General features: G+C 42.5%; 1 protein-coding gene across 1 annotated transcript in view; it reads left to right on the top strand.

Annotated features, from left to right (window-relative positions):
• The window catches only part of TUT7 (terminal uridylyl transferase 7), a 41,143-nt gene extending 30,012 nt beyond the window's left edge, over window positions 1–11,131 (top strand). Inside the window, exons 18-29 of the mRNA XM_028749287.2 lie at window positions 215–318; window positions 832–921; window positions 1,008–1,121; window positions 1,783–1,860; window positions 3,778–3,955; window positions 6,504–6,551; window positions 6,648–6,739; window positions 7,037–7,152; window positions 7,437–7,753; window positions 8,484–8,557; window positions 8,707–8,770; window positions 10,134–11,131. Of these exons, the coding sequence (XP_028605120.2) occupies window positions 215–318; window positions 832–921; window positions 1,008–1,121; window positions 1,783–1,860; window positions 3,778–3,955; window positions 6,504–6,551; window positions 6,648–6,739; window positions 7,037–7,152; window positions 7,437–7,753; window positions 8,484–8,557; window positions 8,707–8,770; window positions 10,134–10,201 (1,343 nt within the window). The 3' untranslated portion in view covers window positions 10,202–11,131. The remainder of the gene's footprint in view (window positions 1–214; window positions 319–831; window positions 922–1,007; window positions 1,122–1,782; window positions 1,861–3,777; window positions 3,956–6,503; window positions 6,552–6,647; window positions 6,740–7,036; window positions 7,153–7,436; window positions 7,754–8,483; window positions 8,558–8,706; window positions 8,771–10,133) is intronic.
• The last annotated feature ends 3,221 nt before the right edge of the window (window positions 11,132–14,352 follow it).

Below are 14,352 nucleotides of genomic sequence, written 5' to 3'. Positions count from 1 at the left end.
CATGGAACCCTAGGCTTCCTAAGTATGTCTTGGAACATGGTTGAAAACCACTGCCGAAAATGAGATGTGTTCAGTTCAGTGAGATGTATTCCTGAATAACTCTGTATAGGGTTGTGGCCTAGGTATCATTGTGTACTTAACAATGCTGAATTTCAGCCAACATCATTCCTATGGAGTTCAACTGGTATAAATCTTCATTTTTGTACTTCCATAGGTCTAAGAAATATATTACCGATAACAACTGCTAAAGTGCCAATTGTCAAGTTCTTTCATGTACGAAGTGGTCTTGAAGTAGACATCAGCTTGTATAATACATTGGTAAGAACATCTCCTAGTTGAAATTCAAGCACTTCTTCAAATAGCCACTGGAGATATAGCAAATGGGATATGGGGCTACTGTTATGGAGGAAAAACAGCTTTCCAAATTACATTGATGAGTTCTTCCGTATTCGTGTTGAACAGAAATGGGGTTCATGTGGACAACTGATCAACAGAGTTTGGGAAATCAAAAAAATAAATAAGTCAAGGTAGTCACTTCACTTGTAGAAATGGCTGATATTAAAATCTGTCCAAACATGCACTGTGATTTTGAGCATATTTTTGTTGAAATTCTGTGTTTTATTCACTTGGTATTTTAAAAACGAGGTTGTTTAATTTTTAGATAGCAAGTAAAAAAAATTGTGGTTGTGGCCACATTCCACACTCCAATTGCATGCTTCTGAAATAATGCTGTTTCTGTTGACTGAGCTATTTCAGAGAGCTTTCCAAGTCATACAGTTGCTCTCCTCCTTCACCAATCCATCTCAAAATTCTGATCTCATTTCTTTCTAGGCTCTGCATAACACAAGACTCTTGTCCTCTTATGCAGCTATTGATCCAAGAGTAAAATATCTCTGCTATACAATGAAAGTCTTCACAAAGGTACATCAATGTTCTAGTTAACTGGGGGAGAAAAAGTGACACCCGTTAAGTTTTTCCACTAATTTCTACTCCACCCCTCTTTTCAGATGTGTGATATTGGTGATGCATCTAGAGGCAGCCTATCTTCCTATGCCTATACTCTAATGGTGCTCTACTTCCTTCAGCAGAGAAACCCTCCTGTCATTCCTGTTCTTCAAGAGGTACACACTTTAAGCCTGTGTGTGCGCGCACAACATTATGCATAGGGACTTCGCCTTTCCCTCCTTCTTGTGGCTGGGTAAAGGGAACCCTGACCATTAGGTCCAGTCATGGCTGACTCTGGGATTGCGGTGTTCATCTCGCTTTATTGGCCGAGGGAGCCGGCGTACAGCTTCCGGGTCATGTGGCCAGCATGACTAAGCTGCTTCTGGCGAACCAGAGCAGTGCACGGAAACGCCGTTTACCTTCCCGCCAGAGTGGTACCTATTTATCTACTTGCACTTTGACGTGCTTTCAAACTGCTAGGTTGGCAGGAGCAGGGACTGAGCAACGGGAGCTCACCCCATTGCGGGGATTCTAACCGCCAACCTTCTGATCGGCAAGTCCTAGGCTCTGTGGTTTAACCCACAGCGCCACCCACATCCCTTTCTTGTAGCCCCTACAGACGCTCAAAAACTGCTCTGCACTGCCAGGAGACCTTCTGGAACAGATTTTGGGAATGCGGTGGGGACTGGGGAAGAGAGGAAAGCGAAGTCCTGTTGCAGGACTGGAATTTTGCTCGCACAGCATTGGATTCTACCCTGTTACGCTTTCACACTCACTTGAAAACATCTCAAAAGCACTAAGCTCCTGTCCTGATAGTCTTAATATTTATTTTCTTAGATATACCAAGAGCCAAAGAAACCCGAAATTCTAGTTGATGGCTGGAATGTCTACTTCTTTGACAAAACAGATGAACTGGTGAGTCTGGCTAATACGAAAACAACTCTGCTATGTAATCTTAAGTAAAGTTACACTCCTAACCTTTTTAATGAGGTCAAACTGACCATGGGAAATTGGGGGGGAAATAAGTAAGTTTGCTCAGACTTAACGAAGTATGTTACCTTGTGTTTCATGATCCCAGTTGTAACTTTTTATAAACTGCAGAGGACATTGTGACACTTGGTCATTTTTACCTCAATTGTATGGAATGAAAAAAGGGCAGTACTGTGCTCATAAGATCCTAAAGATCTAGTGGCCTCTTAAAATGATGTTTAAGTTATTCACTAATATTTATGTCAGCAGATACTTAGGTCAGAACTAGTTCTGTTCATTTTCTTCATTCATTGCATTTATCTACTTCCTTTTTGCCAAGATAGAAAGAAAACATTATTGAGAGCACACACAGTGAAATGTAGAATGTGTTGGTGACAAGGAAAAAAATATAGATATAAAAGGAGTTTGGGACAAGTCTTATTTGGTGAGAGAACTCCAGCAGAGAGTTTAAATCAAAAATATTCAACCAAGTGTGGAAATATAGTCTGTTAGACCTTTGAAATATGCCCTTCTAATTTCCTTCCAAAGATTCCCTCTTTCCCTCGCATAGAAAAAGAGCACATGTTTGGTAAGATAAAAATGGTTCACTTCTAAACTGTCCAGAGGTCAGATTCATGTTGCATAGGCAATAAAACTTAGTTTACTTCTAAACTGGTGAAAGTTCCTAAATTATTGGTACAGTGGTGCCCCGCAAGACGAATGCCTCGCAAGACGAAAAACCCGCTAGACGAAAGGGTTTTCCGTTTTTGAGTTGCTACGCAGTCTTGCGAGTCTTGCGATTTTTTCCCGCTCCCCCCCCCTTTGCTAAGCCGCTAAGCCGCTAATAGCCTTTTAGCCGCTAAGCCGCTAAGCCTTTAATAGCCGCTAAACCGCTAATAGCGCTAAGCCGCTAATAGGGTTGCTTCGCAAGACGAAAAAACCGCTAGACGAAGAGACTTGCGGAACGGATTATTTTCGTCTTGCGAGGCACCACTGTACAGGAACTTAAAAGAGGCTTGTTAGAGCCATGTGGCTGGAGGCAGCAGCTCAGAACACTTTGCACACTGGAGTTCACATGTAGGCTAGAGGGAAACAAAGGCTTGATTATTAGTAATTCTCGAGGTAAGCTAAGCCTGGCAGGACAGCTTACTCTATGGTCTTAACCCCTTCATTAATTAGACTTAAACATGTTGATTATATGAGGCAGATTATCCCACAGAACGTTGTTGATTTACTTAAGTATTAGTTTATGTGTGTGCAAAAATATCACTTCAAGGGCTTTTGGGGAGTTAATAAAAGTAAGACCCTAAAAAACCCCTTACAAACCAGAATTGTGGTGTATATATTTAGCAGTTGGAACCTTACTTACATGAACCATCGAAACTGTTTCATTCTTATCACACCGATTTGCATAATTCATGTTGGGCATGCTTGCCAATCAAGTACATGGGGTCATTTTAACCCCTCATTTATTTGGTAGCTCATGATTGGCAAAATATTTGCAGCCAGATCCGAGGATCTCAGCAGACGTAAGATTTTCTAGCAGTTCTCAGTTAGGAACCCTCCAATTTACTTAAATTAATAGACGACTTGTATCCATCTTTTCAGTCCAATGATTCTCAATGCGGCTTATGATATATTGTAATAATTTACATAAACAAAAATCCAATACCTTGACAGCCCAGTAGCCCCCTGGATAGAGCTAGAGTATGCTTCTCTTTAGCCTGGCAGCCCCAGGGTAACTGGCAATTGACCCTTTCTACAAGGTTGGAACAATTCACACATCTAGGCAAAGAGTGACAAGAGATCAGTAAATTGCATGCTATTGTCTGCACCTGAAAAAGATATATATTTCACTTCCAGCCTGCAGTTTGGCCGGACTTTGGTAAAAACAAAGAATCCATTGGTGAATTATGGCTAGGACTTCTCCGTTTCTATACTGAAGAATTTGATTTTAAAGAGCACGTTATCTGCATCCGAAGAAAAAGTTTGCTTACAACATTCAAGAAGCAGTGGACTTCAAAATACATAGTTATTGAAGGTATTCCTCTAAATTATGAGAGCTTTATTCATCATTTAACAAATATATTTGAACAACAGGGCCAAGTTTGGTGAAATGCTTAATTTCTGTTGGGGGACAGTTAAAGGTCTGTCACAGTATAGGCAGCAAACTGCTCGAAGGAATTGCATTATAGCAATCTGATTCGAAAAGCAGTTGTACTGGCAAATTAGTTTTAAAAATACACCACGGGCTGTTTTATGAACACAGCATCATGAGCTGTGATGCCACAGTTATTGGATGCTGACTGTAGACTAGCAGTGCCTTGGCACAACTGCCACTTTGATCAACTGAATATGGGAGGGGGGACCTAGGACCCTTACCAGCAGGGGTGGGAAGAGACAGCAGACACCGCAGGTCTGTTGCTTCAGCACTGAGCCCCACCTGCCATGAGCACAGATGAGATCACCGACTTGCCCAGAACATTGCTGTCCACTTGACAGTAATGCACCTGCACAGTATGCTTCCTGATTCCTTCTGAGAAGGATACCACGTTCCCTTTTCTTCTTTGACACTCAGCGTGGAAGCTTCTAGTCCATGAAAAAGCTGCCCCATACATTGAGATTGAAGTAGGCTAGGCAATATAGGGATGCGGGTGGCGCTGTGGTCTAAACCACTGAGCCTCTTGGGCTTGCCGATCAGAAGGTTGGTGGTTCGAATCCGCACAACGGGGTGAGCTCCTGTTGCTCTGTCCCAGCTCCTGCCAACCTAGCAGTTCGAAAGCACGCCAGTACAAGTAGATAAATGGGTACCAGTGGCGGGACGGTAAACGGTGTTTCCGTGCGCTCTGGTGTTCACAGTGTTCCGTTGCGCCAGAAGCGGTTTAGTCCTGCTGGCCACATGACCCAGAAAGCTGTCTGTGGACAAATGCCGGCTCCCTTGGCCTGAAAGCGAGATGAGTGCTGCATCCCCATAGTCGCCTTTGAGTGGACTTAACCATCAAGGGGTCCTTTACCTTTACCTTTAGGCTAGGCGTTGTGTTAAACAATGGGATGTGAGATATAGGGGGAAGGAAACACCAATAGACCCCATATTAGGTAAAGGTAAAGGACCCGACAGTTAAGTCCAGTTGTGAACGACTCTGGGGTTGCGCACTCATCTCGCTTTACTGGCTGAGGGAGCCGATGTTTGTCCGCAGACAGCTTCCGGGTCATGTGGCCAACATAACTAACCCACTTCTGGCGAAGCCAGAGCAGCACACGGAAACACCATTTACTTTCCCGCCGGAGTGGTACCTATTTATCTACTTGCACTTTGACGTGCTTTTGAACTGCTAGGTTGGCAGGACCGAGCAACGGGAGCTCACCCCGTCATGGGGATTCAAACCGCCGACCTTCCGATCAGCAAGCCCAAGAGTCTCAGTGGTTTAGACCACAGTGCCACCCACGTCCCTAGACCCCAAGTTAGATCGCTATATAAAGTAGACTGATAGAGGTGTTTTGTAGTATGCGCTCATTGGACTCTGAACCTGCTTCCGGTGATCCTGCCTTCTGTGTCTTATGAGGTGTCATGGGCCATGCTAGGCACGTGATATTGGCCATCAAAGGGTAGCCTTTTATCACTCCAGCTTTCTTGCATATATTGTTGCCTTGATTTGCATTTGCTCTAGCTTTCCCTTGAATAGATATAGAATATTATTGGCTAGCTGTCAGGGAGCTCATGCTGGTAATCCCCAAGTGACTAGTTCTGTTTGGCCGTGCAGCGTTATCTATATAATCCCTGCCTCTCTGTTCTTAATAAACTAGTAAATACAAGGATCGGGCACGCTTTACTGGTGGTTCTTTTTCTGCCTGCTCCCTCTGCCTGTGGATTACTATACAGTGGTACCTCTGGTTACATACTTAATTCGTTCCGGAGGTCTGTTCTTAACCTGAAACTGTTCTTAACCTGAAGCACCACTTTTGCTAATGGGGCCTCCCGCTGCTGCCGTGCCGCCACCGCACAATTTCTGTTCTCATCCTGAAGCAAAGTTCTTAACCCGAGGTAATATTTCTGGGTTAGCAGAGTCTGTAACCTGAAGCGTATGTAACCTGAAGCGTATGTAACCCGAGGTACCACTGTACAGGTGTCTCCCCACTTGCGTGCGGTCAGCATGCACGCTCCCACTGACACGTGCTGTTTTTGGCGCCGAAAGGTGGTATGGTGGGGGCGGAAAAGGGAAATCTCCACTCGCTCTGCGTGGTGGCCGCAAACAGAACCCCCGAGTGAGTAGGGGTTCCCCTGTACTACAGTTTTTTCTCTATATACATTTTTTTGCAATAAAATGATTGGCTTAGTTTTTCAGTTTGAACAACTATTGCTTTATCTTGTTGAAGGTTTTTCATCTTCTTGTCGTCAAAATCTTAGATCACTCTTCAGTGTTTTCCCTTTCTTTGTACATGACGAAGGGGAAGAAATCTGTTTTATAAATGTGGCTCAGCGTTAAAAATGTAACCAGCATTCCCATTAGTTTTTTTGTTCTTTGGATTCTGTTTGTTCACAAGCTATTTTAATATGGGTTTTGTTAAAACCTGCAACACTCTTCTTGCAGATCCTTTCGACCTGAATCACAATCTTGGAGCTGGTTTGTCAAGAAAAAGTAAGTGATTGCCATAAATGATGTTGTACAGAGATATACTTTTATCTGACTCTGTTTCCATTTAATTGATCATTGTTTTTGTTTTGATTACTCTAGTGACAAACTTTATAATGAAGGCTTTTATAAATGGTCGGAGGGTGTTTGGCACCCCGGTAAGAGGATTTCCTAAAGAATACTCTTCAAAAATGGTGAGTGTGTTAGAAATCTAACAACATTTTATTAAGATGTTCTATGCTGTATTGTACTGCATTACAATTTGAATTATATAGATAAGAAATAAAAGTACCTACAAAAATAATGTTTAAAATCATCATAAATATTTAATATGGACACCCTTCAAACTACCTGAATTCAGCTTGTGAGCCACACTTTAGGAACCCTGTCTTAGATGTTTCACTATGCAACCAGTAGTGTTTGCTTATTTTGCACTAGTCAGAAAGCATTGCCCATTTCAGTTCAATGCTAACATTTTGTATTTTTGTTAGGAATATTTTTTTGACCCAGAGGTGCTGACAGAAGGCGAACTGGCCCCAAATGATCGATGTTGCAGAATTTGTGGTAAAATTGGGCATTTCATGAAAGACTGTCCCATGCGGAGAAAGTAAGTACATTTTGTCTTCCTGAAGGATAATATGCCTCTAATTGTGCATTTTTTTTTACTGACAGCAGTGCAGACATGTTCCCCATTTCCTAACCATTGTTAGCAGATTGTTAATATTATGAGTGCACTGGGGAACGTTGGGTGTGAAGCCCCTTGGTGTAGTAATACTTAGCACATATAAATGCTTTAGTGTGACATTTAGCAAGCCTTAAGGGGATTTTAGTACATTTTTTCATATTCAGGCTGCCTTAAGAGAAATCTAACTGTGATTCATGCATTCTTAGACCCAGAAGACGGCATGAGAGTGAAGATCTTAAAAACCAAAGATACACAGAAAACAAAGAAAAAAGAAGTAAAGAGGAAAAAGAAACCCCTGTTAAAATTGCAGAAAGGGATGTCCTGCTAAAAGATGGGAGATTGCAGATATGTACACCTAACAAAAACAAATTGGGTAGGGGAGCAATGGAAACTGCAAAAGAGAAGACGCCCAAGCAGCCAGCAGAGAAATGGAAGCGACAGGAAGACAGAGAAAAGCGTTGCTTCATTTGTGGAAGGGAAGGACATATTAAAAAAGAGTGCCCTCAGCACAAAGGAGCTGCAGGTATTCAGCCCAACAATAATAGTGTTCATGGTACTAAAAATATGTTTTAAGGTCAACTGGGAATTTTAATGACACTTGTGGCCTTCTTTTCTTTTCTCTTCTCTTTTCTCTTTTCTGTTCTTTGCAGACGAGGGCAACCAATATGATGTTGTTTTTTTAAATTTTCAAGAAACAGGATATAAGCTTAAGCTTAACATTATCAAAACAATTAGTTCCCCCTCCTCCCACAACGGATGAATGCAGTAAATTGTCCTATAAAACTTTTCTAAAGTTGTGGTTCTGAAATACTTTTCAGTAGAGAGAGTAAATGTTTTCAGATGTTTTGTTTGATTCCTAGGGGTGGCTGGTAGCTTTTTAACCATTTCCCTTTTTGCTATTTCCTTGTTGAAAAGCTATCCCACCGAAGCTGTTTCCACCCCCTTCCCCCCCTAGGAAGAGAGAGAGAGAGAGAGTAAAAGCAGCCTAAGATATGTGATATTTTCAATGGGGCCAGGAAAGCCCCTACTTCAAATGGCAGCCTTGGTGGTTGTCAAATACAAAGCCAGAGGGTGGGAGAATTTATTTTTATTTTAAAAATAAATAAATCAGAAATGCCCTGAAGGGAGAAATTTTTTTTTTGAAAGTTGACCTTTGGCATGCTTTTTACTGTTCCAATTAATAGGTGGATTTTTCCAAAGTAGATTTTTCTTGTAAGATAAATTTTAATCTCATTAGATTTTAACTTTCCTAGGTGCCTTGAAGTTGGAAAGTCCATGTGGGTCCCCTTTATCCAGTGCTGTTAAGCACTCTGGTCGATTGAATCAGGTAAACAGTTACCACATGTGATTTATTTATTTTTTAAGCAAAAAAATAACTTTTGGCTGCATAGCACAATTCTTATTTTAAATGTTATGCTGCTATTACATCTTGCAATAACTATCTTCAAATGGTCACTCCTGGCTTTTCTTTTTAAGGGACTGCTTTTACAAGAAGAAAAAAAGAAACAGAAAGGAAGAATATTCTTGAGTCCCCAGTCAGGTTTGTAAACTAGACTTGGCCTATGCATAGCACTCTGCAAGCATGACAATCAGCTAGTCGTTTGGTGTACTGGAGCATTCTTCACAGGTCTTCACAAGTCCCTTGCATAGCACTCCACCAGTCATATCTTTCACCTTTGAAGGTGACCCGGAAACTGCAATTAATCCAGAATGCGACAGCTAGACTGGTGACTGGGAGTGGCCGCCGGGACCACATAACACCGGTTCTGAGAGATCTGCATTGGCTCCCAGTACGTTTCCGAGCACAATTCAAAGTGTTGGTGCTGACCTTGAAAGCCCTAAATGGTCCTGTATACCTGAAGGAGCGTCTCCACCCCCATCATTCAGCCCGGATACTGAGGTCCAGCTCTGAGGGCTTTCTGGCGGTTCCCTCACTGCGAGAAGTGAGGTTGCAAGGAACCAGACAGAGGGCCTTCTTGGTAGTGGCGCCTGCCCTGTGGAATGCCCTCCCATCAGATGTCAAGGAAATAAGCAGCTATCCTATTTTTAAGACATCTGAAGGCAGCCCTGTTTAGGGATGTTTTAGGGATGTTTTTAATATTTAATAGTATTGTTTTTAACACTTGATTGGGAGCTGCCCAGAGTGGCTGGGGAGACTCAGCCAGATGGGTGGGGTATAAATAATAATTATTTATTATTATTATTAACCTGTCCCACTCTTGGTGTCATGTTGTATCAGGTGTGGAATAGGTGGGTGTGGCTTGGCAAAAATAGCCCTGCAGGTCAAATGGGGAAGTCTGGTGGGCCAGAGGTTCCCCACCCTGGTCTAGAAGAACCAACAGAGTGATCAAGACAGCACTAGTAAATAACTACACCAGGCCTTAAACCAGTTGAAGTAGATCCAGACAAAGTCTTATCCCAGAATGCCTGCATTTGCACGGCCATCACCACTCAAGCACTTCAACAAAGAATGGGATACCTGGAGCTTTCCAATAGCTGCTGCAATATTTGACATCTACAGAGGCTTTGTATGAAGCGCTTGATTGGAAACTTCAAGAGAAACAAATTTAGTGACAGAATGTATGGGCAGAAATAACAGACCCAAGAAAGGAATACAGAAGTGGAGGCATGCTGTTGCCACTGGATAAATATACCTTGAGATCATGACAGAGACACGCTTAGAGAAAACAAAGAAGGTGCTTTAGTGTAGATGTGTAACAGGAGGTTACAGTCAAAGACATGGTGGGTAGCTTGGAATAGACTTGGAAGTGTCCAAGTGCCCCGTTTTTCTTGGCTCTGCTGAGTTTGCATCATTGTAAACTAAAAACACATGTTACTAAAAAGTTAACTACTTTGGTTTCTACCTATTTACTCATTTTTGTGGTCTTTCTCCCCATATACAGGCAGCCTTTCCAGTAAATATATGACTCAGGGAAAAGCTTCACAGAAGAGGCCTCATCAAGATTCATGAGGGATTGAAGCAATCTTACGTTGCAATACAGACCGTCCATTTCCTTAAACGTTTATTTTCTTTATAGCCTCCAGGTTCACAAAACAGCAGCACAAACAGTCTTCAATATAAGTTTAAAGAAAACACATTTTATTTTAATTAAATTGCTGAAGATAAAAAGCAATGGATTTTAATGTTTGTTCATACCATGAATCCCAGCTCTTAATAGATGAGCATTTTAATAGAAAACCATGTTTTTGTATTTACTAGGTAAAACATGTAGATCAGGGAGGTTCCTAACTCAAACCACTTCTAAGAGTTTCTACATTCGATCAGAATGTTTTGAGTGCACTTAAATGATGTGCAAGCCAAATATAGTGTCTCCTTCAAAATATTATATTTGAAGGGTTAAAAGGGTATTTATTAATTATGATCATTTACTGATTCCTTGCGTAAAAGTGTTTTGAAATGTTTCTGGATTGCTACTGCCGTATTTGCAAATATTTTAATCTGTGGGGAGCTAACACATGGACGTAAGCAAACTTTTATGTAAAATCTCTGTAGAAAAGCAGTGCCATTGAATGAATTCTTCCCTTTGTTGTTTTATGGTTTGATATGCTGCTGTGCTTCTGTACGGAGAGGCTGAGAGGCTGGTTCTGTTTGCTGCTGCTGTAATATTTTCCCATTGTCTGCAACACACAAAAAACACAAAACTCCTATAAGGAAACAAGAGGTATATCTGGCAGTTAAAATGAATCCACTTCTGCTTTATTGAAAAGTGAAGAAGATCCATGAAGTAGACAAGGATTTGCTTTTTTATTGTCATCAAGGCTTAATGTCAGGTTTTCTGGATATGGTACAACATACCCTTTCCAGGAAAAATATACAGCAAAAAATTAGGCCACTGTTATTTATGACCTTGAAATAAACCAACCAAGTGAAAACTTTAAAGTTCCTTTTTTGTATTCTATGAATCATAAAGAAGATTTAGTCTTATTTATTAGTTACTCATCCTTTCATGTATCCTTCCAAGGCAGGTTGCACAAAACATTAGACTTTACATTTTTTTAAAAAAAGAGAACAACGTCCTTATATAACAAGTCATCCAGATCGTTCCTACAGAGCAGTTGGTGGTAGAATGGCCTTGTGGTGGGGAGGGAAAAGTCCAGTAAGAGCAGCTTGCTTCCCTCTTGCACTATAAACTGTTACAGGTATTCCAGTTGAAGCTAATAATTTTTCAGAGTTGGTTTAGATTTTCAAAGGATGTAAAACGTTCAGTAATCAGCTTCACTGACAATCTCTGATCTGGAGATTAGTTAATGCAAATCAGATGGACAGAAATCATAAGTTACTCTTGCAATATCACTTTCAGTGGGATGGACATCCCTATCAGCATGCGTCCAAGTGTCTGCTGTTTAAAGTACTACTGCACAGATAGACAATTTCTGCATTTGGTTGTACTTCAGGGTTTTTCTCACAATTCCTGACACTGTACATTTAAGTAAGCATCTGAGCAGTTGACCTGCTATGCGGTGCTTGTTATACAATTTGCATACGTTTAGTAAGTTTAGTCACTGTGCTGTATGTCGAAATCTCTTTGGTCAACTGGTGGAAGTATAAAAATCACTGCGAAGCATTTCTAATCACACGTCCCCAATATTCTTTAGGTCATAGTAGAACTTGGTTCTTCACACCACCTTTGACAGATGCCCTTAAAGTAGTACTTGCAAATGTGAAACCTTGTTCATATAAGCTCCTTTATGACCCAGCAAACTGGCTTTCTTCTGGAATCTGTGGTTCAAGGATAGCTGTAGAATAAAGGATTTCTGTTAACAGCAGTCTGCCCCAGCCTGGTGTCTTTTAAATATTTTAGATCATAACTCCTGTTAGCCCCAGTCAGCATAGGTGGTGTTCAGAAAGAATGGGAGCTTTAGCCCCAAACAAGGCACTAGGTTCAGAGGCCAAATTCCAGAACCCAGAAAGGATCCGGCTCCACCTACATCAGGAATAGTTTAGCAGGTATTGCAGCCTGGGTCAAATAACTTTTTTGCATATCCTCGTCTTGGCTAGATTGTGCAAACTAATGCAGGGACTGCTTTCCGGAAAGCTGCAGGAACTAACAACAACAGCAGACATGAGGAAATGGAGTCAGTCTGCCAAAACTTAATGATGCTGAATTCATGATACTCCAATTGGCAGTAGGATGCTGGTGCTCTGTGGTTCAAACCACTGAGCTTCTTGGGTTTGCTGATCAGAAGGTCAGCGGTTTGAATCCCCGTGACGGAGTGAAGCTCCCTTTGCTTTGTCCCAGCTTCTGCCAACCTAGCGGTTTGAAAGCACACCAGTGCAAGTAGATAAATAGGTACCACTGTGGCGGGAAGGTAAACGCCATTTCCGTGCCCTCTGGCACTCGTCATGGTGTCCCGTTGCGCCAGTAGAGGCTGAGTCCTGCTGACCACATGGCCCGGAAAACTGACTGTGGACAAACACTGGCTCCCTCGGCCTGAAAGCGAGATGAGCGCTGCAACCCCAGTCGCCTTTGACTGGACTTGACCATCCAGGGGTCCTTGACCATTTACTGCAATTGGTCAAAAGGCCTCTCAGTTAATTTATTCAACAATCCTATTGAACGAGAAGCCAAATTATGTATTTGAGTGCAGCTCATTCTACCAAGTTACAGGGAACCAGGCAGAGGGCCTTCTCGGTAGTGCCACCCGCCCTGTGGAACGCCCTCCCACCAGATGTCAAAGAGAAAAACAACTACCAGACTTTTAGAAGACATCTGGAGGCAGCCCTGTTTAGGGAAGCTTTTAATGTTTAATAGAGTATTGTATTTTAGTGTTTTGTTGGAAGCCGCCCAGAGTGGCTGGGGAAACCCAGCCAGATGGGTGGGGTATAAATAATAAATTATTATTATTATTATTATTATTATTATACCTTTGCTCAAAGGCTAGTCTCACTGCATTGAATGGGATTTACTCCCAAGTAATATCAACAACCTCAGATATGCAGATGACACAACTTTGATGGCAGAAAATGAGGAGGAATTAAAGAACCTTTTAATGAGGGTGAAAGGAGAGCGCAAAATATGGTCTAAAGTTCAACATTAAAAAAAACGAAGATCATGGCCACTGGGTCCATCACCTCCTGGCAAATAGAAAGGGAAGAATTGGAGGCAGTGAGAGATTTTACTTTCTTGGGCTCCATGATCACTGCAGATGGTGACAGCAGCCACGAAATTAAAAGACGCCTGTTTCTTGGGAGGAAAGCAATGACAAACCTAGACAGCATCTTAAAAAGCAGAGACATCACCTTGACAACAAAGGTCTGTATAGTAAAAGCTATGGTTTTCCCAGTAGTGATGTATGGAAGTGAGAGCTGGACCATCAAGAAGGCTGATCGCTGAAGAATTGATGCTTTTGAATTATGGTGCTGGAGGAGACTCTTGAGAGTCCCATGGACTGCAAGAAGATCAAACCTATCCATTCTGAAGGAAACCAGCCCTGAGTGCTCACTGGAAGGACAGATCCTGAAGCTGAGACTCCAATACTTTGGCCACCTCATGAGAAGAGAAGACTCCCTGGAAAAGACCCTGATGTTGGGAAAGATGGAGGGCACAAGGAGAAGGGGACGACAGAGGACGAGATGGTTGGACAGTGTTCTTGAAGAGACCAGCATGAGTTTGACCAAACTGCGGGAGGCAGTGGAGGACAGAGGTGCCTGGCGTGCTCTGGTCCAGGGGGTCACGAAGAGTCGGACACGACTAAACAACAAAAGTGCACCTAAGATTGAGGCACCCCAAAATAAAAGACTGCAACCTGGGTTTCTGACAGACCTCAATGCGTGCGGGGAGAGTTTTAAATAAGACAAAGCAAATGTTTTGTTTTTCCTATTGTTATTGCTCCAAGTACGTCCCCCTCAGTATTACACCTCCGCGCAGAGAACTAATCCCGGCGCCCCTCGGCCTCGTATCCCTCCGCAGCGGGCGAGCTGCTCGCTCTCTCTCCTCAAGGGCCGGAATCGAATTCTTCCCGCCTCTCCCGCCCCTCCTCTCTCCGCTGATTGGTCAGCCATCCTGAGAAGGACGTGGGAGGACGAGAGAGCGTGCGCGAGAGAGACACCTCCTTCACGGCGGACTTCCCACTGGCCCGCTGCGTACCCAATAGGAGCGC

The sequence above is a fragment of the Podarcis muralis genome, chromosome 11 (assembly GCF_964188315.1).
Source record: "Podarcis muralis chromosome 11, rPodMur119.hap1.1, whole genome shotgun sequence".
Taxonomy (NCBI): domain Eukaryota; kingdom Metazoa; phylum Chordata; class Lepidosauria; order Squamata; family Lacertidae; genus Podarcis; species Podarcis muralis.
This window is presented reverse-complemented; position numbering and strand designations above follow the sequence as displayed.